Below are 23,267 nucleotides of genomic sequence, written 5' to 3'. Positions count from 1 at the left end.
AGCACCAGCTCTTCGAAGACATGCCCACCCACTGGAACTCCACCTACGCAATGATCGCTCATCTGGTGGAGCAAAGAAAAGTGGTGCAGGATATCCTGTCCTCCGTGCCCGTTTTGCAGGGGAGAGAGGCACCCAGCATTTGCTCCACAGACTGGCTGGCCCTCTCCCAAATGGTCCCTGTCCTGAAGCCCTTTTAGGACACCACCAATCTCCTCGGCTGCTGCACGGCCAGCCCGGGGCCAGCCATCCCCCTGATCCGCAGGCTGGAACAGGCACCAGCCAGAGAACGAGAGCAGAGGGGAGCCCTTCTCCCCAGGGTCAGGGACTTGGTGAGGAAGTTGCATGCCGCCCGCTTGCATCCCGTCTGCCAAGAGGGTGTGTACAGACTGACTTGCATCTGCAACCCCCATATAAAGGGCAGCATCGCCATGCGCAATGCTGAGCTCTAGCTATGGACACAGGACCTCCACAGAGAGGTGCACAGAGGGAAGAGGGTATGGAAGAGGAGCGGCAGCTGCAGTGGAGGAGGCAGAGCCCACCCAACAAGGCCCTCCCACTACAGGTCCTCGGTGGTGTGCTGGGGGTTGGCAGCATCGGAGAGTCCACAGGTGCCTTTGCGGAGGACTCAGTGGAGGTGATGGTGCGAGAGCACCTTGCCGAGCCCCCCCCCTCTAATTCCCTGGAGTACTGGGCACGCAAAGCTGCCATCTGGCCAGACTTGACATCTGTGGCCATGAACTTCCTCTCCTCCCCCCCCCCCCCCGTGTCCACAGAAAGTGGCTATTGTCCCACCTGGAAGACCTGCTCTGTGCCCGCCGCTCATGCTTGGACCCAGCCCCGGTGGATCAATTGTCCTTCATAAAGGTCAACCTCCCCCTGCTGGGCTACCCCTCACCACACCTTGGGGACTGAAGATCCAGATTCCCCCACATTGGACGTTAACCTTGCCCCCCCCCGCAACAGCTGCCTGGGGGTTCCATGGCTCAGGGGCCGAGCCTAGCGGGTTCCTCGGCTGAGGGCTCCCCTTTACATCACCTGTCTCGGATGGGAAGGTGCCTGGATGGTGGCTTAGGGCTCCGACCCCACCCCAGTCTCTGGGTCACTGCCAGGCTCAGGGGCTCCTCACTGTGGAATGCAATGCTGTTCCCCCAAGGTCTGCTTCCCCCCCCCCCCCCAAGATTAACCTCCTCGCATAGATTGTCTCTGTCTGAAGGCCTGGTGACAATCCGAGTCATAAAAACAACTGGAGAACAGAAGCAGCAGCCCCCAGTTCCTGCTTTCCCCTTGGTATCTATTCTTCGGGTGCACTTAGAACTCTTGCCGGGATGCATGGCAATAACCAAATAAAAATGGATCCCCAAACCACTCATGTGGAACCACGAACCCTATCACAACCCAGGGCTGCAACAGGAAGCAGTAAAGCTGAAATGTGGACATGTCTGCTACTTAAGAGTTTGGGAACTGTACATGCCCCCCCACCCCACCCGTGCTTGCTTGAAGGGCAGTAGAGCTGGGCTGACATGGGATACCCCAAGTCGGAAAGCAAACATGACACCGGTCCACTACTAAGTTATTTTGAGAATGGAAAGTAATCTTTCTCCAACAGATACACACCCGAGTAATGGAAACAGCCAAGCCAATGAAATGGGTGATGTCCAGTAATGGATTGAACGATACGGAACACAGGGGCTCCTTCTTGTTCTAATTAACAGCTGCTAACTGACGGCGGCCCTTCAGGGCCCCCTTTGAAGGTCCTCCTGACCCGACAAACCCCCTTCCTGCCCGGATCTCCCTCCCAGAACGGTGAAATGCCCTCACAGCTCTGGTCTCTCCTTCATCTCCCAGCCCTCAGTACCCTAAAAGCAGAGGCTCCTAAGACTTGCCAGCCTGTAGGCTCTTCAGAATTGTTTAGGAAGAATAGTAAGGTGCCCTCACAAGGCTGCTACAGCAGGTACGGCCAAGCCCAAAATGGCTGCCACACGGGGAGAGGCGAATCACAACCCGCAGGGGTCCTGGCTGAAGTCTCGCTGAGCGCCTTGTGCTCAGGCTCCCACCATCTCAGCCCCTGCTCCCGTAAGGGAAACCAAACTGCATTTGATTGCATTAACCCCTCATTACCCCATTTTCTCCCCCTCCCTCACTGCCAATGTTTAGCTTGCAAGGGCCTCAGAACAGGGCCCAGTGGCATCTTAAAGACCAACCAGATTTTCAGGGTAAGACGGTTCCGAGAGTCAACGCTCCCTTCGTCAGCTAGGAGGAGGAATGGAGACCCCAAGCCCTCAGATCCCACTCAGGAGGACGGAGGGGTGTAGCGAAGAAGGGAGTCAGGATGCAGAGGACCAGTGCAGCTTGGTTAAACTCCCTCCTGGGCTACACTTCTTCCACCTCCTGACTGGGAGAGGAGGTTCAGGCATCTCCGTCCCAACCTGTATTTGACAAAAGGGCACTTTGACTCCTGGAAGCCCCGCTCCTGGACACTCTTGCCGGCCTCTAAGCTGCTACTGGACTTGAATCTTGCTCTTCTACTGCAGACCCACACGGCTACCCGCCTGAAACTATTTTCCTAAAAAGACTAGTTCCCCCCACAAGTGTGTTACTAAGAGAAAGAGGAGTTCATCTTAAATTTGTGTACAAGTAGAGTTATGCACAGTCATAAAAAGCCTGTGTGTGTATAATCATTTTCTTACAGAGATCATCGTACCATCAGGGCCCTCTTCCTTTTGAGTAAATACAGGAAACTGAAATCCTATTACACAGCCAATCCCTGATCGGAAGGAGACTAAAATGGGATGGGAAAGGTATGAAGGGAATAGTTTGAAAGGCTTGAAAAACAGACCAAAGGGATTTACAACAAGGAGTTGTGGCTGTTGTTGAGGAAGCAGCTGAGGCTTCAAGGTAACAAGGAAGAAGAAGCTGGGCCGGCAGCAAATTCACCATTTCTCTCAGGCCTCAGGCACTAAGCCAGAAGACCTGTTACACTACTATAAACAAGTACTAGCCCGCTAAACTGGGTTGAAAAGTTCTCAGCACCACAGACTTCAGACACAACAACAACAACAACATCATAATAATAAATGCACTTCTATACTGCCCTTCTAGACAGATTAGTGCCTCACTCAGAGTGGTGAACAAGTTAGTGTTATTATTTCCCCCACAATGCAGCTGGGGCACGGAGGCTGAGAGGAGCAGCTCACCCAAGGCCACCTACTGAGCGCACATGGCAGGAGTGGGATTCGAACCAGCAGAGTGCAGATTCACAGCCCCAGCCACTTAACCACCATGCTACAGCAGCTCTCCAAACATGCCCTAATCCCTCCAGCTTCTCCTCAGTTGTCTCATGGTATAATACTATAGGCAGGAGAAAGAGCTGCCTGAGACAACACCCAGCCAGGATGGTCTCACCTGGCGGGGGGGGGGGAGGCTATTGAGGGTTGGATTTTCAGAAACAGAGTGGTATCTCCCCCCCACCCCCCCACGCTGACCCTGGGGATCCCCTGCCCCCCAGGAACAGCATTTCAGGCAGCTCTGGGGGCTGCAGCACCAAGGGTGAGTTCTACGGATAGAAAACCTGACCCACCAAGGGGGAATGTTCTGTGAGATCCAAACCCATCAACAGTTTGTTTTGTATCGGCGCAGGACTGTCACTTGCAAAGAGTACACCTTTCTCATGATCGCCTCTGACACAACCGTTTTTCTTAAAACAAGAACCAGCACACACACCCACGGCTGTGGCGCCTCTCTCATACAACCTTCGACACTCTGAAGGGGAAAGGAAATATATTTCCTGCCTCCAAATTCATATGAACGTGACTGGAGATTTTTAAAAGATTTGTTACTGTTCCTACCATATCTGAACATCCTATTATTTCAACGTCCCCCAAGTCTCCAAGTCCTGAAATAAGATTAAAAAATGGGAAGATCCAGACACAAAGAATGCAAAGCCTTTTGTCTCCTTTTATTCAAACCCTGTATTCCCATTGTACGCCTCCCAGTCCACACACAGTTGTGGCTCCAAGCTTCACAGCAACCTGTCATCGGTTAGAAAGACAAATGGATTGAAGAAGAAGGGGAAGAGGTGGGTCGTTTTTTTAAAAGGCCAGACCAAGATACAGCCGCCACTGGGATTCCTGTAAGGTTAAAGGACCCCTGCATCTGGGCCACCCTACTGGGGACGCCTGAGGCTCCCTGCAGCGAGTGCCCAGGGCCCACCTCCCGAGGCCTTCGGTATCAGTCGCTCCCCCTGCGGGCCACATCCCACACTCGCTCTCTTTGGTATCCGCCTCCCCTTCCCAGGAGGCACTCAGGAGCCAGCAGAGCAGAGCCTCTTGTACATCAAGTGCCCCAAAACCAGCAGCAACATCTCCGAAGTGCTGCTCAGGGCCACAATGAAAGGGGCTTGTGAGGCAAAGTCTGCCTGGGCCCGCTGAAAGGACAGCTGCAGCACCGCCAAAGCCAGCAAGCTGTTCTGCACCCCGACCTCGATGCTAACCGTCCGACGTTGAGGCCCAGGCAGTCCTAGGCACCAAGCCAGCAGGTAGCCCAGGAGAAGGCCGAAGGCGGGCACAGTGAGGCCGGCCAGCACCGTGGGCAGCTGCACGCTGGCCAAGATGAAGGCTCCCATGTGGTACGCCATGAAGAGCCCCCCCACGATGAGGGTGAAGCTGAAAGGCCTGATGAGGAGCAGCAGCAGGCGGGAGAGGCGAGGCAGCTTCCACTTGACCAGCATGCCAGCCGAGATGGGCACAGCGATGAAGAGCAGGGTGATGAGTATCTTGAGGAAGGGCACGTGAAGAGTCTCGTGAGCACCGAGGAGCCGGCCATAGAAGGCCGAGGACAGTGGCATGAGCCCTGTGGCGGCCACCGTGGACAGCAGGGTCATTGAGATGGCGACGGTCACGTCCCCCCCCAGCAGCAGGCTGTACAGGTAGCCGCCCCCCCCCACCAGGCGAGGAGCACGCAATGACCAACCCCAAGGCAAGGGGCTTGGGCAAAGAGAAGGCCACAGACATGAGGTAGCCATAAACGGGCATGACCACAAACTGGCCCAGAATGCCCAGCACCACAGGATGGGGCTGCCGCACCAGGCCTCGCAGAGCCTCTACTTCGACCTTGCAACCAAATGCACACTTGTTGAGGAAGATGAGCGGCAGGAGGACATAAAGGACCGGGTTCTCTGAGAAATGGCCCAACCCAGACCATGGGGTGGGCTCTGAGCCTCTAGCGGAGACTCGAATCCGGAAATCCACTCGTTCTTCTATGAGGCGGCTGTCCTCCAACAGTCGTAGCTGAAGTGGAGCCAAACCAGCCAGGCTGGACTGGATTTCAACCACAAAGCCCCCTCCCCAGGAGGCACTGACGTTCTCAGCGACTAAGACTGTCGGCTCCAAAGAGGCCACGCTCAGCCATGCGCCCGGCCCCGGATAGCAACAGGACACCACAAAGACGCCACGGCTGTTTTCAGGGAAGTCGAACTCCGCCGTCTTGCCATCCCCCACACTAAGGTAGGAGCCACCTGCAATCGGTCCTCCAGCCCAGCTGACCACCAGAAAGAGGAGGAGGGCGGAGATTGCCCTGGGCATGGTGCAAACGGATGGCAAAGGCACACCGATGGTTCATTCCACACCGCGTTCGGTTTTCCCCTCTGGCACCCACAGAACACGGATTTGCTGGCCGGGGATTAGCCTCCTTCAGGGCTCAGCCGCATCCTTTGCAACCTAAATGAAGTGGAGAAGCGATTAGAGCACCGGGCTTGGATTTGGGAGACCCAGTTCAGATGCCCGCTCTGCCCTAAAAGCTCACTGGGTGACCTGGACCAGTCAGACGCTCTCAGGGACCGAGTTGTCCTGAGGATAAAATGGAGGAATTGAGAACAATATCGGAGTCCCCCTAGTGGAAAAAAGTAGAGTGTAAACGCCGCCGTGGGACAATTCCCGTGGGCCAAGGCAGGCGGGGACCAAACCTCCCCAGGGCAGGCCATTCCTTCCCGCCTCCCAAAGCTGAGCTGCCGCAGTCTCGAACCCAGAACTTTTCTGGGGCCAGAGAGTCCCCTCGGCTCCCGAGTCCCGCTGGCTGCCCGGCCTCCTCTGCTGGAGCAGAAGGCCTCCGCACCTGAGCACCTGCAGCAGCAGAGCCTGGCAGGGCAGGCAACAGGAGAAAAGCCGACCCGGGGGGTGGGGGGGAAGCGGCAGCGGCGCCTTCCGCGGCAACCTCAGGGCAGCAGCGAGGAAGTCTCTGGGCTGCAGGCAGGCAAGCCCCCCCCCCGGCCTTACCTGGCGGCGAGAGATGCCGCCGGGCGCCCCCTCGGGGACGGGGACCAGGCCGAGGGTCCCCAGGGCCGCGGGAGGGGCCAGGCGCCTCGGAGAGGGAGGGGGAGAGGCGGCGGCCCGGCCCACAACCCTCAGCCGCGAACACAAACCCAAGCGGCCCGGGGGCGGCCGGGCAGAGGGGAGGGGAGGGGAGCCCCCCCCCCCGGCCAGGCGGCGCCCCCTCTGCACTGCCCGCCACGGGGCCGAGCGCCGGCAGAGGCTGGAGGGAGAACCGCGAGGCAGCCCCAAGAGCGTCCCGGGCGGCTCTTCCTGGGGTCGCCGGAGCAGCTCGGGGGGGGGGGGGGCAGCCCATGGCAAGAGACGGCCGTCCGCCGCAGCCAAGGAGCCCCCGAGGCGGGGGGGGGGGAGCCGCGCAGGAGGGCAGAGAGGCCGGTCCATCCCCCCCCCCCGGCCCCCAAAGAGCTCCAAGTTTTCCAGCTCCGCGGCCCTTCCCGGCAGCACCGGCGCCGCCCCCCGCCCCCCCCCAAATGCCGCCTCATCCCCCCTCCGCCAGGGCAGGTCCCCGGGGGGGAGGGACGGGGCGGCTCAGCCCGAGGCGGGAGACCCCCGGCCGCGGAGGCAGCAGCGGCAGAGGGGCAGGGGCCGCCTCCCGGTCAGCTGAGCCCGGAAAGCCGCCGGCACCTGCGGGGAACGAAGCCGCCGCCCCTCCAGAGCCCCGCCCCGGGCCAGCCCGCCCCGCAGCCGCCTCCGAGGCCCCCCCGCTGCGGAGACGGGCTGGAGGGGCCGGGCCTCCCCTCGGCGCGCCCGGCGCAGCCGCTCACCCGCCGCCGCCGCCGCCCGTCCCGGCGCTCGCCTCGGCCGCCTTCCGCTCCGCTTCCTCCTCCGTTCGACTCCGCCCCGGAGGGCGCGTCACAATCACGGCCCCGCCCATGCCGGACCGACCCACCGCCCCCGCCCGACTCGCCCCGCCCACCCACGCGTCCAGGGCATGCCGGGAGTTGTAGGCGCGCGTCCCGATCATTCTGTTATCGAGCACAATTACACTCCCCCCCCCCGCCCCCCCACGTAAACTTTGGGTACGAGACTGCCCTGGGAACTCCTCGCATATTTTACATATCAAGTCTAGACACCTGGCAAGTACAAGATTAAAGTTGAAACACAGCAAGTCATGAGAATGAACGGTGACAAGGTCAGAAGCCCTGGGAGCTTCCAAGGAATGAGATCAGGCACCTGCAGCTTCATCAGGCCTGTGAAAGCAAAGCAGATATGACACTGGCAATGTGACATCAAGGTACAGCATTAACAATGGTTCTTAGTGACGGCTCAGCTGGGAACGTTGGACTTGTTCCGCGTCGCTCTCGGGTGCTGTAAAAGGAATATGCTTAAAAGTGAATAGCTGCGGAGAGCTAGGTCTAATGCCCCTGATGAAGTCTCCTTAGACGAAAAGCTGCGCGGAAATCTGCCGGCCCCAGTTCTGGGCATTTCGCTGGATACTGACCTTCTCCATGTAACACCTGCTAAAGAGAAAAAAGAAGAGGACATCAGTTGCATGAACTATAGGAACATTTCTTGATACTTACACCTTTACGCTCCCGGGGCCTCCTGGTGTGGGACTCATGCTTTATGGAACATATTCTGTTATTGTTGTATATACAGGGAGATAGCTATTAGAATATATTACTACTTGTATAGTTGTACATTATTTATGAAAAAGTATATTTGCATTGTGAAATGTTTTGAGGATTTTGTACAACTTTGTAAATTACATGAATTTCTGTATTTGGCTATCTGTGATCAATTTCGTTTTTCTTGCCGCTCTTGACTTGTCAGCTGGGAATAATGCCAGGGGTGGGGTACAGCCATGACAACAGGGTGGACGAAATCTCTTTGAGAGATGGCCTGCTGGTGGAGGACCCTGAGAAAAGCCGAGTCACTTCTCTCTTCAAGCCAAAGGCTCAGCTTCCCGTCCCACTCACTACCCAACACAGCCTCCCCCCCCTCCGTTTGCACTTCCCTTCCCAAGCAGCATCTCCCCGTTCCTGCGCACACAAGTGGCCCAGACACCCCCCCCCCCCCCGCTGCTTGCTGAAGAAACTAGGCCACCCTGCCGGAAAGGTCTACAACTTCAGATAAATCCAGAAAAATCCGACTTACAGAGTCCATCGAGCTGCCCCACGGCTGCTTCCAAAAGCCCACGAACTGCCAACGCTCCTCTGCAACGGCCGTTCTCCGCACACCTCATTCCCCAAGGTGCAGGAACAGGAATGGTGCAGTGTGGCATAGTGGTTACAGTCTCAGGCCAGGATCTCGGGAGACCAAGATGGCCAGTTACACCCTCTTAGCTTAGGCTAAATGCTGGAAGGAAGAGTAATGGAAACCACTTTGGGGGGAAAGGTGGGATATAAATGAGGTAAATAAATAAATTTCCCTGCCAACAGCAAGATAGTCATTTATGGCACATCAACGACCTTAAAACAGAATAAAACTATCCAGCAATTGTAGGCACCCCAATGTCTTTATGAAGCTCATAAGCTAGATATTATTATTTTATTTATTATATTAGATTTTGAGTCCACTCTCCCCGCCAAGCAGGCTCAGGGCGGAGCACAACATTTTAATTTACATAAAAACACAAAAGCAGGGAAAAAATGACAATAAAATTTAAAACACTACATACAATAAAAACTTCTCAGATGGCAATGGAAGAGTTACTTCATTTCAGACATGGCCCATATATCCATATCTATAGATATATATATATAGGGTGGTAGACAGATTTTTTCAAGTCAAGTATGGCCGGTGGGGGCCCAGCCTAGCCTCCGCCACATGCCTGGCGGAACATCTCTGTCTTGCAGGCCCGGCGGAAGGATAAATCCTGCCGGGCCCTGGTTTCATCAGACAGAGAGTTCCACCAGGCCGGTGCCAGAACCGAAAAGGCCCTGGCTCTGGTCGAGGCCAGGTGAGCCTCCCTAGGACTGGGGACCACCAAAAGTTTTTTGTGTGTAGAACGAAGTGTCCTCCGGGGTATATATAAGGAGAGGCGGTTCCGCAGATATGCTGGACCCAGTCTGCGCAGGGCTTTATAGGTCAGCACCAAAACCTTGAACCGGACCCGGTACTCAACTGGTAGACAATGCAGCTGGCGTAATATAGGTGTTTTATGTTCCCCTGTCAGGACTCTTGCAATCACCCGTGCAGCTGCGTTTTGAACCAGCTGTAATCTCCGGATCAAGCCCAAGGGAAGCTCAGCGTAGGGCGAGTTGCAGTAGTCTAATCTAGAGGTGACTGTTGCTTGGATCACTGCTGTTAGGTCGCGGGTCGACAGGCAGGGGACAAGCTGCCGGGCTTGTGTCAGATGGAAGAATGAAGACCGGACAACTGCTGCGATCTGTGCCTCCATAGCCAAGGAGGCATCCAAGATCACCCCCAGGCTCTTCACTCTCGCCAGCGGCGTAAGCGGTGCTCCATCAGGAGTGGGGAGCTGGAGTCCTGTACCCATGGACCCCAGACCCACATGCAGGACCTCCGTCTTTGTGGGATTTAGTTTCAACCGACTCTGCTTCAACCACCCAGTCACAGCTTCGAAGGCACGCTCCAAGACAGCCGGGGCAGAGTCGGGCTGGCCGTCCATCATCAGATATAATTGGGTGTCATCGGCATATTGATGACACCCAAGTCCAAAACTCTGCACCAACTGGGTGAGGGAGTGGATATAAACATTAAACAATAGTGGGGAGAGTATCGCCCCCTGAGGGACACTGCACACCAATGGGTGGCGGGATGACAATTCTCCCCAAGCGCCACCCTCTGTCCCCGACTGACCGTGGAGAGAAACAGACGAGCCACTGTAAGGCAGTCGCTCGTATCCCCACATCGGCAAGGCGGTGGGTCAATGAAGAATCATTCAGGAAACCCTGTAGCTGCCCCACCACAAGATATGATAGCAGCACCTCTCCCATCACTTGGTATATGGAGGTAAATTGCAATGAACGCGGAAGTCCTATTAACTGGTCCCCCGTGATTAAACGCTAGCAGTGGCAAGGCTCTGGCTTATCAGGTGTGAGCTTTTCTCTGTGACGATGACTTCTTCCGCAGCGTCACATAAGCCATTTTCTAAAGAGCTTGTTATTACTGGTTACGCCTCAAGGCCTGGGATGAAAAAAATGTGTTTTGCCAACCTGTCAAATATTGTGAGGACAGTTATTTTGGGGGCTAAAATAAGCCCAGAGTGAAAGCAAAACTTCATTCAGGAAGAAGCTTCTGATAACATGAACCTGTTACAGAAGTATTCTGAACTAGAACACAGAGGATATGCTTTAAAGGAGACTTGGTCATTGATGAGCACTGACCAAGAGCCCTCCTTGGATGAGATGTTGGTTCTCAAAGAAGAAATGACTTTGGGGTGCTCAGGAGAGGTATTTTATATTGAGGTGCTGGCAGCCAGCACTCCACTCCCGTAGCACTGGGAACGGGCTGTGGCACACACACACCTGGCAGGCAGACGTCCCCGGCTTTAAATTCTCCGTTTGCCCTGAAACTCATTGAGTGACCTCGGGTGAGTCACACACACTCAGAGAGGTAAGTAGAAGGCAGATGCTCTGAGCCGAAGGCACCTTGTCTCAGCTTGCAAGTTCCTTCTCAGCAGGAAGTAGGTGCCCCAATGCAAAGGAAGATCGAAGAACCCAGCACGAGCCCCGTACCTCTACAAAAGGGCACTGGAGGTTCAGTAGGTTAAGTAGCGTCCTTTGCAACGCTGGACAACCGGAACACACACTCCCCCCGTGACAGAACCCCAAGATTCATTATGGCTCAAGAGGGCCACCTAGAGCGTCGAGGTTCTTGGACCCCTGGAGCTTGCGTGAGAATAACCCCTTACACCCCATTCCACATTAGGGCTACCGGCCAACTTAATCCTTTTTTGACGAAGGGTTTGGGCCTGATTCCCGTTTTGTCATGTTAGTGCAGAACCATTAAAATGACGAGACCCTCCTGTAATAATTCTCTGATTGGTGGAAACAGACTCTGACCTCAGAGATAAGAGCTTTGCTTGAGATTGGTTAGATCTGTTAATCAATCTCATAGAGGAGGCTGTGTTAGGTCAGACTCCATTGCCCGTAAATATCTAGGAGCTTTGGACTTTTCTTTGTCCCCACTTTGGAACATCTGGCAGGCGAGTATCCGAGTGTTTTCCAGGGAAGCTTTGGTCTAAGGTTGTTTGCAGCACTTTCCCCCTTTCCTAACCGTAACACCCCCCAAATTTGATATAACACAAAACCAGTTTGCTCTTGCCCTCCTTGTTGAGCCGCTCAGTACATTCACAGGGCTCCATGGGTCCTGGTTTTAGAGACAAAATTACCTGGTTTTATGACTCACGCAACTGATGTGTCTTCGCACTTCCATTTGGTAAGACCGGTGGATACTATTCATTTCCGAAGACAGGCAGCGCTAACAGGATCGTGTCGCATGGAGCTTTCGACAAAGAAGCCTTACCGCAGAGGCCCCTAGTTCATACTCTGGCCACTGCTGACATCCATCCTCTTCCTCCTCCTCCCCTCCCAAGAACGTGCACTCCTCCACACGTGCATCCAACTGCCTTTCTGCCCTGGGGTGGGGGAGGAACTGCACAGGGGTCTCGTTTTTATGCACGCGGGTGGCATATGGGCAGCCAACGCACCTATTCTTTCAGAATCCCCAATGGAAGGCCACAGAGGGGAGGGGAGGCAGATAGGAAAGGGGGCCAGGGTTCTCCCTAGCCTGTAGGCTGGAGACCTGCTTTGCACTGGAACACACCCGTCAAAACAGTGGCTACAATGGAAGTGTATAGCAGGAATGGAAGCAGTTGGGAGCAGCGTTAGGGTTACTCTTAGACACCGTGTGACTCCCACCTAGTGAACAAGTTGTGCCTGCAGTTATGGGCACCTATAAAAACAGTAAGCAGAAAAGGCCATTGTCACCTGTTTATTGAGAGAAGCTATTTAGCAACAAGTTTCAGTTTTAAAAATGGGAATTCCCAACTGTGATTCCCTCTACTATGAACATGAACACAGAGCTCTCTTTTCCCTTCTTATCATAACCAAAGCATAACATGGCCTTGGTTAGGAACAGCAACAAGGCATCTGTCAAAAGTACCAAAATAATAAAGGAGCTGTCTTTAAAACAGGAAGTTTCTGGCAAGAGAGGTTATTCACTTAAACCCACTAGGCTATGACAGGAACGACCGGTCCCTTTAGCAAACTGCAGGAAAAGGAGGACAGCTCCACAAAGATGCACACGTCCCTGAGCAGTGTCCCAGCGGCCAACAGACGGCACGCGTTTCCTCCTGGAATTCGCAACAGCAGGGAAAAGGTCAAATTGGATTAACTCCTCCACCAGGGGAGAAATAAGGCACTAGAAGAGGCTTGGGGGCTGGTCCAGAGGTGGTTTGATAATATTCCCCTTCCCATGGTCTGGTCCAGAAACGCCCTTTAAAAAGGAAAACTTGGTTGCTGGAAGAGGCCAGCCCAGAGGAGGAGCGTGGACAGCTGAAACCATTTGGAAAGATAGCAGGGCGGACAGGCAGACACCTTCCCCCCACATCATGTGGCGGCGGCACGCCCTCACTGGACCTCAGCAGTTCGCTGAGGGATGCAGCCCTCCATCTCGAGCGCTTCGGGCCAGCCTTCATACTTGTTGGAGCTCTTGCTGTTCTTGACATGCTGTGGAGGGAGCAAGATGAGAGTTGCTGAGGGTGGTGGGCACCACCTCTTCTCCTGGGGGCCATCTAAGAGCTTTGAGGTCCGTTATCTCTACGCTCTGTCCCCCTCCCCGCTCCAATCAGCCTTTCGGGGAGGCATCACAGACCCTGGGGGGAAAGAGAAGGGCACCACCATACCTGCTCAAAGGGGCTCTTGTCCTGCACCCCTTTGGCACCAACGAAGACCCAGCTGTCCCGAAAGGCCAGGTCCTTAGCAATGCTGCTGCCCAGTTCAGTGAAGATTCTGCGAGTCTCTTCGTTCATTCTGGAGAAGGGACAACCGTGAGCAAACAAGCCACTACTGCTTACCCCCTCCCTCCGACACTTTCAGGCACTCTTCCCTGAGCACACAGCCCTACTTCTGGACCACCAGAGCTGAATTAAATAAAGTTTTTTATTTCTCCACACAGTTAGGATCCAAAGCAGCTTTTATCGTTCTCCCCTCCTCCGTTTTATCCTCCCAACAACTCTGCAAAGGAGGCTCGGTGGCGTGTGTGTGTGTGATTGGCCCAAGGTCACCCACGGTGACTCGCGTGGCAGAGTGCGGAGTCAAACCCAGGTTCCCCACATCTCAGTCAGACACTCCCAGGCACTACACACAACCCAACTTTTGCTCCACCAGAGCTGGATTACGTGCTGTTCTGTTTTCGCTAGCTTGTTTATCAGAATATACCCTGGAAGGAGCAATTGTTTATTTGCACCAGTGGAGTCCCTCTTCAGCGCTTCTGATGCAGGTTGGCTGGTTGTGGGGAAAGCAGGTCCTTCTCAAAAAGGACTAAATTTCCTTGGGATGTTCCACATGAGGCCTGAACAAATGTTTTGCAGCATCAGATTAGCTGACTGGAGGTCTCCTGCCTGAAATGAAGCCCTCCCCCTGTGGCACGGACCACAGCCCCTTCAGCAGCCGATAGTCCCTCACTTGGAACTGAGCAGATCTGCTGGCCACGAGGGGCTCCATTTAAAGCGGACAACGGGGCCCTCACAGGCAGCCCCACATCTTGAACAAGCATCACAGAGGGCCAACTCTACACAAACATAAAGCAGCGGGCAACATGTTTGCGAAATGATGAGGAACAGCCCAAGGGTGATGTCCTGGGCGCATACAGCCATCCCCACTGTGGCACCCTGCACACCATGCTGCTTGCCAGCGTCTGTCCTGGCTTTCCCTCCACGTCACTAGAGCAGGAGGTGCTTCAGAGCCCAGGAGGCTCTTTGGGTTCTTAAGAAACACCTGTTTGGAAATGGCTGGCTGCATCATATTTGGCTTCCAACCTTCTAACATTCTGTGACCGGCCTCAGCTCCCCTGGCTGCCCTTTTACAGAGCTGCCCGTTCAATGTTCTCAAAATTCCCACAGATTCCACAAGGTTAGGAGCTCCTGTCTCAAGAGATTCAAGCTCCAGGCCTCTTCATGTGGTCTACAATGAGAACTTCAATAGAAAATTTCACCTGGAATTCCTTCTCCTGTCTGCATGGGAGGAATCACGCACCCAGCAGTCCTCTCTTCTGTGCCACTACTGCAGGCATAAAAGACCTGCTGTGTGCTGGAGCTGGCAGCCCAACACTGACCCCAGACACTAGCAGGAGCCACAGCTCGGTACTCAACTCCTTTTGCAGAGCTGAGAACCGAGATGAACTAACACACACGTGTTGTCATTATCCAGCGACTGCACCCATCAGCAACTTGGAGATTCGGACAAAACTTTGGCATCATTTCAGCCATAAGTGCTCTTCAACAGAGTTCACTTCACAGTCATCTGTTATCAAGCAATCTCACGAGGGACATGCATGTGTGAAGGAGCTCCCAAGGGGCAAAGTGCAAGAAACAGGGGCAGGCTTCCCTCTTGGCCCCTCAGAAACAATCATGACTGATAGTGATCAATAAGCAGAGGCATTTGGGGTCTTCCCTCACTCAATCACGACGCTCACGTAAGCTTGGGGAATATAAAAGAGGAGGTGTATACTTATTAAAAGTATTTTTGCCCCTTCTCCTTCTCAGTGCAGGCTTTTGAAACAGATTTCAAAATAAAATACTTAAATTACAATTCGACATATTTCAGACAGTTTTAGGCACTGTTTACTGGACATATATTACTTTTATTTTTCTAACGTTATAACGTTTTCTAACGTCAGTGAGAAAGGCAGACTACAAATGAAGCAAGTAAATAAATAAAACAAAGAAATCAACAGGGCATACAACAACAGGAGTCAGCTTACAAAAGAGGGGGTGGGGCTACCTAAACCATCAAACACAATAAACCAATGCTGGCAGGGCAACAGCCTGAAGCTTGGAAGGCAGGTGCCAAGTCCGAAGCTTCCAGCAACCTCAGATGGGTTTCGTGTAAGCAGCAGCGCTGCCTCGGTGCCGCATGCAAGCAATGGCACAACGACACCCGGCATCTCATCGGCACAGGCGGCCGTCAGTCGTACTCACTCACTTTGTGGCAGGGTCATCATACGAGGCCACAAATACCAGTGTCCCCTCATGCAGTGGCCGGATGAATTTTAGCAACTCACTCACATCTGAAGCGGACAGAGAGAAAGAGAGACAGAATGATTAGAGAAGAAGGAGGTCTCTCCACGTGTTCTTCTAATTTCTGGCAGACTGTTAGTATGCTACAGTTTCGCAGAAACAGAGAAAAGCAATAAAATACAGCATTGAGCAAAGAATTCAGTCTTCTGAGATTCTCAGTTTTCTCTGTTTTTAAAAGCAAGTTTTGGTGACTGCAAAGATATACTTGAAAATGTACGTGAGAAACACTGGCTGAAATCTGAGGGGGTTGTCAAGTATGATGCTAAGGGGGCGGGGAGGCTCCTTACTCTTAGCCACGACCAGAACAATACACAGCCATTAATACACAGCCATTAAAACAGACGGATAAGATGTCCAAGAAAATATGCAAATGTTCCCCCTTTATACAAGGTATATTGTCTTCAAGAGTGTTTATTTTGGGCACAGAACACGGACTGATTGGCACAGATCTTTTGTTAAGCACATACAACCCTGCCCATGGCCTCCACAGTTCCTTCCTCCTCAAAGGCATGCCACACCGTAAAAACTGGATGCCTTCTTCCATTCCTGCAATCGTAAGCACTCTCTGAACAATCCACGGCACATTCTGCTTGCGCCAGGATCTACTCCGTGTCCCGGTCGTACAGAACACGTGACACGTCACCGGCACTAAGAAGCCTCCTAGCTGTAGCTGTAGTGCCTGTCTTTCAGCTCCCCCCTCCCCCCCTCCAAGTCGCTTGCATTGCCTTAAGCCAGCTAGTTCACAAACACAACCCTGCAAGTGTTTCCACCCAGCACCCAGCACTTTTGGCTATCAGGGGAACCACAGCAACCCTGCAGCCTCTTCCCTCACATTTCCCAACCTGCAGCTAGTCAGTCAAAATGGCAACCTTTCCGGCGACACCTTTGTCCTTCTCCTCACTTTCAGAGGAAATATGGAACAGGCCTCTGGAAGCTGGGAGCCAGTTTGGTGTAGTGGTTAAAAGTGGCAGGACTCTAATCTGGAGAGCCGGGTTTGATTCGCCACTCCTCCACCTGAAGCCAGCTGGGTGACCTTGGGTCAGTCACAGCTCTCTCAGAGCTCTCTCAGCCCCACCCACCTCACAGGGTAATTATTGTTGCGGGGATAATAACAACACACTTTGTAAACCGCTCTGAATGGGTGTTAAGTTGTCCTGAAGGACAGTATAGAATTCAAAGGTTATTACTATTATAATTATTATGAATTACTGCCACACAAATCCAAAGAGACTCCGCATGCTCCACAGTCCTACTGGAACTTTCCCAAGTGACCTCAACCATCCTCCTCACAAGACCGTTTCCTCAGGTAAGACTCACCTCACCAGATACCAAATCCCGACCACTCACCTCCTGCCCACATATCAAAGAACTTGGCGTCGATCAGCTCTCCATTCACTCCTGCAAGCAGAGCAGAAGCACGTTAGCCACAGCGGCACGTCACCCTCCGGCAGTCTCATTCCCCTCTCATAATCCCACCTCACCGTTCACGAGCGCAATGTTCAGGCCCCGGCCCACGTTGTTCTTCACGCTGCTCATCAGCCTGGAAGAGGAACAGCGCAAGTCAGGCGCGGTGCCCGCCCGCAGGCCTCCTAGCGAGGCCTTCCCCCTGGATCAAGGCTGCCCACGGGCAAGTGGGCACCATTCACAGGCTGCGATGCCAAACCCAGCCAGGGCGTGCTTCAGCAACAAGTGGATCTCGCCGTCCCTGGCCCCCCCCCCACTCACATTTTATCTTCCAGACAAATCTTGGGCCCGATGACATTTGCCGCACCGCTGGTGATCTTGAAAGCCAAGGTCTGATCCGGACAGGCCTGAGGCAGCCCGCACTTGTACTTCTTGGGCCTGGGCTCTGAAAAGGCAGCGCGGAGGACGGGGAAACCGTGAGAAGAGGACCAGGAAAGCCCAAATGCCTCACGCCTCAAAGGTTTCTTTTGTTAGTAGCAGGAGAGCGGCCACTGCAGAGCCTTGGCCAGGGAGCCTCCCCAGACATGGGGCTCAAAAGGCAGGTAAAGGTAGTCCCCTGTGCAAGCACCGACTCATTACTGACCCATGGGGGGGGGACGTCGCATCCCGACGTCTTCTTGGCAGACTTTTTGTTACGGGGTGGCTTGCCATTGCCTTCCCCAGTCATCTACACTTTACCCCCCAGGAACCTGGGTACTCATTTTACCAACCTCGGAAGGATGGAAGGCTGAGTCAACCTTGAGCCGGCTACGGGAACCCGGCTTCTGCCAGGATCGAACTCAGGTCGTGAGCAGAGCTTAGACTGCAGTACTGCCGCTTACCACTCTGCGCCACGGGGCTCTTGTGGCTTACCTCCTCTCTATGGTGGCACCTGGCCACTTCCCTAACCCTTCCTACTGAAAGGGCCGAAAGAGCCAGGTGACAGTCAGCTGAAGAAGCGGTGATGCCACGAGGAACAGGCAGCAGTCAGCCAAGGACCTTCGACTGAGACAGATGAAGAACCCATCGAGCCCAGAACGGGCTACTGGGACTGGCAGCAGCCGGCCGAGGGGTTCAGCTGACTTCTTTTCCATTGGTCTAGTGGGGGGCTGCTAATTCGTGGATGACTGGCCATACTCAGCCATGATGCTTAGCAACGGGGAGGCACCCGCAGGGCAAGGAGGGACAGCAGCTCCAACTACCCCCTGCCCAGGTTCTTGCTGTTGGCCTCAGATACCAAAGTGGAACAGCTACCACTTGGGAAAATGTCCCCCCACCCCCCAAAGTAACTCTTCCCCGGGCGTTAAGGATCCAGTCCAGGCTGCCTCTGATCTCTGTCAGACATGAGACTCAAAGCGGCGGCGGCAGCAGGGCCGGGTGACCTGATTCTGGCAGCTCTTGGCAACACGCGTTCCCCCAGGAGCCCGCTCCCTGGCCAGGCTCCCAAGCGCCAGCTGCCTACCAAACAAGCAAGGGTCAGGGTTTCATTCTGCATAAGGTATCAAAGCGTACTGCGGCTACATAGGCATTTAGTTACATTGGTATACTTTGTAAAGCACAATTGGTTTTTTAAATCATATAATTTTATATATTTTATTTTCCCTTTTATTTCAGTTCCTTTATACCCCATCATTCTCCCCGGTGGGGACCCAAAGCAGCTCCCATCCTCCCCCTCCCCTCCATTTTCCCTTCATAACAAGCCTGAGGGGCAAGTGAGGCTGAGAGGGTGTGACTGGCCCAAGGGCACCCAGCAGGCTTCCATGGCAGAGCGGGATTTGAACCCGGGTCTCCCAGACCCTAGTCTGACATTATACTATCATACAGCAAAGATGGCCGTGTAGCTTTTTACTGATTCTGGCAGCTTAGACTGGGCCTGGCACTACTTGACCAGAAGTGGGTGCACAATTAAATACGGACAACGTTTTGAAGTCATGTATTTGCTCTGTGCCTGTACAAAGGCTGGGTGGGAAAGGATACGGAGGGCACCAGGTGACGTGCCTTGTTGCAGCAGCTCCCCAGAACCGCACCTGCGCTCCGGCTTCTCAGTTTCCAACATGAAGCAGCCTGGTCCTCCTGGACGCTGCCACTGGGACTCCTCTTTAGCTGGCCTTAATGCCCAGAAGCACCTTCTGCCCTAAGAATGAACCTTTTCTGGGAGAAAGCCACCCAAGCACTCTCTGCTCACGGAGCCTCCGTGGGCCTCTCTGCCTAAGCAGAGTCATCGACTCTTCTGAGATGCAAAGCTTTCTCCAGTTACAGCACCCATATCAACCAATCAGCACACAAAGATCTTTCACCCCGGACTTAACCATCAGCAAATATTTGTTCTCTGTTTGCAGTTACTTAAATTACACCACAATCCCTTTGTGTAAGTCTTTACTGGAGGTCTGCCAGGGCTCCCAGAACTGCAACGCTTCCTTCTGCACTGCAAAAGGCCAAGCCTTCCACCACTCCTCTGGTCAGGATGCCAGTTTTGTCCGGAGAACACAATTAAACTACAAAGCGCTGAGTGAGCTGCAGTCACTGTGTGATCCCTTGGCCCATTTACCTGGGACCGAGATTCCTGAAGGGCATTTTCTGACACCAGTGCTAGAGTTAAAGACCAACGTGTCTCAGACCTGCAAGGTGGGGGCATCAGCATTTAAAGGCATATAAACATGCAAGGCATGTGCTCTACCAATGACCTACGGCCCTTTCCCTAGTAAGGTCTAGATTAGGGGGAAAAATGGGAATGAGACTGCTCTTGTCACGGGCAGCCCAGAATGTTCCCCTGAATGTGGAATGAAGGTGGAGCCGCACCTTCCCAGTGCCTGCTGTGCAACCCTCCACTCCCACCCCTTTCAGATCATCTGAACCCACTGCGATGTCCAGACAGCTGACACTGTGAGCGGAGCATATATCCTGTTCCAACCTGACAATGGAGGGAGAAGAGCAAGGATGGAGCAAAGGATTCACCCATCAGTTGTAAGGAAGGCAAAACAGACACACAGTCGGAACAGAAACACACCAAACACATTATGCAGAATCGTCTCCCACTAACCTGAGCAATCCCCTAGGAACTCACTTTGTCCGAACTGCTCTCTGGCCACCTCAAGCACATGCTTTCTTGGAGCAAGATGGGCAATCAACCACACTGCCCATGTGAAATGTGGTTTATATAACCTCAAGAGATCTTTGCAACTGATGCTTATGTGACAATCTGTCCCTCAGCTTGTGTTGCCACATGATCGAACAATGGGTTTATTAATTGATACCCGCCATTTGTAAACAACTTTCCCCCATCATAATTCCTTGCAGACTTTATGCCACATCACAGCCCCTCCCCTTCCCTCCCTTCCTCAAGACCCAAGGAGACTACAGACACCATGAAACAAGCTAAAAGGGGCGCCCAGCATAGGAGGGAGCTCTCTGCAACTTGAAGCTCCCCTACCAGGCGGTTCTTAACAAGAGCAGAAAAGGCTTAAAGATTTCCAAAAGTGGAGGAGGGGGAGGAGGGGGAAATCCCTGGAGAAGGAACCCAGTCACCTACCTGCACTGGGAGGGCTCTCAGGATCTGCAGGAAGCAGAGAAAGGGTTACATCAGCAAGAGCCACGGCACCTGCCCTGCCTCACCACCTCACTCCCTGGGAACCCAAAACCAAAGTGAACTTAATCATCCAAAAATCTATTACTTGAAGGATTTGGTTTAATCAGATTTGGAGAAGATATTCAAAAGGCAAGGCCAAACAGACTTGCCTCAGCCTTCCAGCTTAAAGCATAATTCCCTGTTCTATCAGGCCAGTAGTCCGAGCCACCAGTTTTTCAAAACTACCCCCAAATTCCTACCTATACATTACTTTATCCTCATGTCCTCCCTAGGTTCACAACTACTCTCGGTCAGATACAGGTTCTGCCTTAAGAACCTAATTTCCAGCCCCACGTGCGTCTATGTGTGAATGGGGAGGGGGGGGGGCGCGGTTTTTGATGTGGATCAGGACTGTGGTGCACAAGGAGACTGGCTTCAGACACACACGTGCACACACAGCACCATTTTGCTGACCTGACACGGTCTTCAGGAACCAGTATTCTTCCTGCTGGGTGACTAATGGCTAGGAACTGTTCTCAGGACAGAGTGAAAGGCACTCAGTAAACTATACAGGATTTGCTGTGTTGGAGCCTCCAGTCTCCCTCTGGCGGTTCTTCCAACGGATGAAAGCAGAAACCAGATGCACATTGCAGCTGAGTGTCTGCCGCCTGGTTCCTTCTTGGGATGGCATAACCCCATATGGTACTAAGCCCTCACAAGGAGGCCAAAGCAACGCGCAGCTTCCTGCCTAGCTCAGCATACAGCGCCTGAAACAAACTTAAACTTAAGGAATGTTTTGCTGGTTCCCACCCAAGTCAGCCCAAATTCAGCCTTCTGTTTCCACAGCTGCCAGCCAGATGCCTCTGAAAGTTCACAAGCAAGTTGGGGAGGGATCCAACCTTTCTCTTTCATGTGACCCCCTCCCAATATCTGGTATTCACAATTATGCTACCTCTGAACTTGGAAGTTTCCTTTAACTATTGTGGTTAATAGGTGCTGATAGACAGATTCACATAGGCTTTCCTATTTCTCTCTTCCAAAATTTTGCTGCCCTGGTACTTACTGTTGAGGAGCTGCTGCAGGCGGGAGAAGCCACTCTGGGTACCCAACAAGATGCTAACAAGGATCCAGGTCAGTCCCGCTGTCAAGATGATAACAATGACACGAAGAGGGCCTGCAGCAGTGGAGAAGGAGAAGGTCAGGTCAGCATCAAGACCGATGAAGTTGCGAAGTACAGAAAATAAGTGCTGCTGTCATCCAGTCCTGCCCACGAGACCCCCCCCCCCTCGCTGCTCCTGGAGTTTGAGAGCTGTCTTGATGCCAAACAAGTAGTTACATTTTTTGACAAGTTGCAATGAAATTTTTCCCTGACCCAACTTTCATTGCCCTCAGTCACACTGCAGCTGTTGGGAACTCATTTCCCCAGGACCTGGGAATGGATTGGGACCAACGTATGGGGAAAGCATGTGTCCTGATTACATTCAATTTCCATAGTAGGGCAAATAGCACTTGCCTGGGGTTGCTTCCGGGCAGGAAAATGTTGAAGGGGAAGGCCTAAACCCCCTTTCTCCATGTGCTCTCAATCCAAACGGAGCCCATGCACGTCTGGGAAATGGGAGAACTTTGAACATACCTCTCCACCTGACCTGGGGATGTCCCTGGGGGAAACGTAACACGTAGTCAGATCCTAGCTCTCCCAACAAGAACGCACCTGCTAGTCTCATGGCCCTCTGAGGGTTTCTGGAACCAGCGAGAATCCAATGTTTCTACTCGCCTCAACCGCCCAGACTTTGGACGGATTCTGCCATGGGTTAGTTACATGTCCTTTTCAAGCTGCAGAAATGAGAAAGGACAGCCCGAATCATCCCAAAGACCTTTTAAAAACAGTCCTCTTTTTTGTAGTGTAGTATAGCCTGCATCATCTCAAGGACTCAGAGAAGATCAGCCAGGTCTTCCGTGAAAACATTAACACAAATCCAAATACCCAATCCTCATAACATCCGGATTGCGTCAGTCAAAAGAGAACAGTCTAGTACTGTTTCCATTACACACATTAGACAGCAAGAATCTGGTCTTTCCCCCCAACAGAGAGTCACAACCAATCCTGGCCTTCTGGTTATATTTTAAATTGTGGTTATATACATCATTCTGGTCATATTTTAAATTGTGTATGCTCAGGGCTTTTCTTCAGCTGGAACGCAGTGGAACGGAGTTCCGGAACCTCTTGAAAATAGTCACATGGCCGGTGGCCCCGCCCCCTGACCTCCAGACAGAGGGGAGTTGCGATTGCCCTCCGCGCCGCTCAGCTCCCCTCTGTCTGGAGATCAGGGGGCGGGGCCACCGGCCATGTGACCATTTTCTCCGAGGGCAACCCACTGAGTTCCACCACCTCTTTCCCCAGAAAAAAACCCCGTGTATGCTGCCTAAGCACCAGAGCAGGTTCTCCTGGCAACTCACAATAATTTTTTTTAAGTCTATAAAATACAACAAAATTATGACATTTAAGCATTAACATAAAATCTGAGTTACTTAAAATGCAACAGCCCCTTGATTACGACCAATTAATTACTTTAAATTTATGTCATTTATATATCCCACTTTTCCCCCCAATGGGGACTCAGAGCAGGTGACATCCTCCTCCTCCCCTCCTCCAATTTATCCTCACAACAGTCCTATGAGGTAGGTTAGGCTGAGACTCCCAGTGAGCCTCCATAGCAGAGCAGGGATT

At 53.2% G+C, this 23,267-nt stretch overlaps 2 protein-coding genes across 4 annotated transcripts; both read right to left on the bottom strand.

The window, feature by feature from the left end:
* Positions 1–3,948: 3,948 nt before the first annotated feature.
* SLC10A3 (solute carrier family 10 member 3) lies at positions 3,949–6,161 on the bottom strand. Its single transcript, XM_055003589.1, is given in 3 exon segments — positions 3,949–4,939; positions 4,941–5,714; positions 5,800–6,161. Coding segments are annotated over 2 exon segments (1,278 nt in total). The 5' UTR covers positions 5,580–5,714; positions 5,800–6,161; the 3' UTR covers positions 3,949–4,300.
* Positions 6,162–12,211: 6,050 nt separating this feature from the next.
* Positions 12,212–22,372, bottom strand: FAM3A (FAM3 metabolism regulating signaling molecule A). Of its 3 annotated transcripts, none has more exons than XM_055003344.1 (9): positions 22,251–22,372; positions 21,603–21,713; positions 20,504–20,527; positions 17,257–17,380; positions 17,013–17,071; positions 16,879–16,929; positions 15,437–15,521; positions 13,138–13,264; positions 12,212–12,961 (listed from the first exon to the last, which is right to left on the bottom strand). In XM_055003344.1, exons 1-9 carry the CDS (start codon positions 22,261–22,263, stop codon positions 12,863–12,865), a joined length of 693 nt encoding a protein of 230 aa, XP_054859319.1. In that variant the 5' UTR covers positions 22,264–22,372; the 3' UTR covers positions 12,212–12,862. The 3 variants fall into 3 exon arrangements, with proteins under 3 accessions (XP_054859319.1, XP_054859318.1, XP_054859320.1); XM_055003343.1 differs by lacking the exon at positions 22,251–22,372 and adding an exon at positions 22,053–22,203; XM_055003345.1 differs by lacking the exons at positions 12,212–12,961; positions 22,251–22,372 and adding an exon at positions 22,053–22,212 and having other exon boundaries at positions 13,172–13,264; positions 15,433–15,521.
* Between the last annotated feature and the right edge of the window lie 895 nt (positions 22,373–23,267).

Source organism: Eublepharis macularius, chromosome 19, assembly GCF_028583425.1.
Source record: "Eublepharis macularius isolate TG4126 chromosome 19, MPM_Emac_v1.0, whole genome shotgun sequence".
In the NCBI taxonomy this organism is placed as follows: Eukaryota; Metazoa; Chordata; class Lepidosauria; order Squamata; family Eublepharidae; genus Eublepharis; species Eublepharis macularius.
The sequence above is the reverse complement of the archived record's forward strand: the minus strand, read 5'-3'. Positions and strand labels throughout refer to the sequence as shown.

Excerpts from the sequence above, each read along its gene's own strand:
- FAM3A (XM_055003343.1), bottom strand. The coding sequence starts at position 22,170 with ATGTTCAAAGTTCTCCCATTTCCCAGACGTGCATGGGCTCCGTTTGGA. Across the intron at positions 17,381-20,503 it reads TGAGAGCCCTCCCAGTGCAG|AGCCCAGGCCCAAGAAGTAC; the intron begins GTAGGTGACTGG and ends CTGCCTTTTCAG. Across the intron at positions 17,072-17,256 it reads ATTTGTCTGGAAGATAAAAT|GCTGATGAGCAGCGTGAAGA; the intron begins GTGAGTGGGGGG and ends TTCCTCTTCCAG.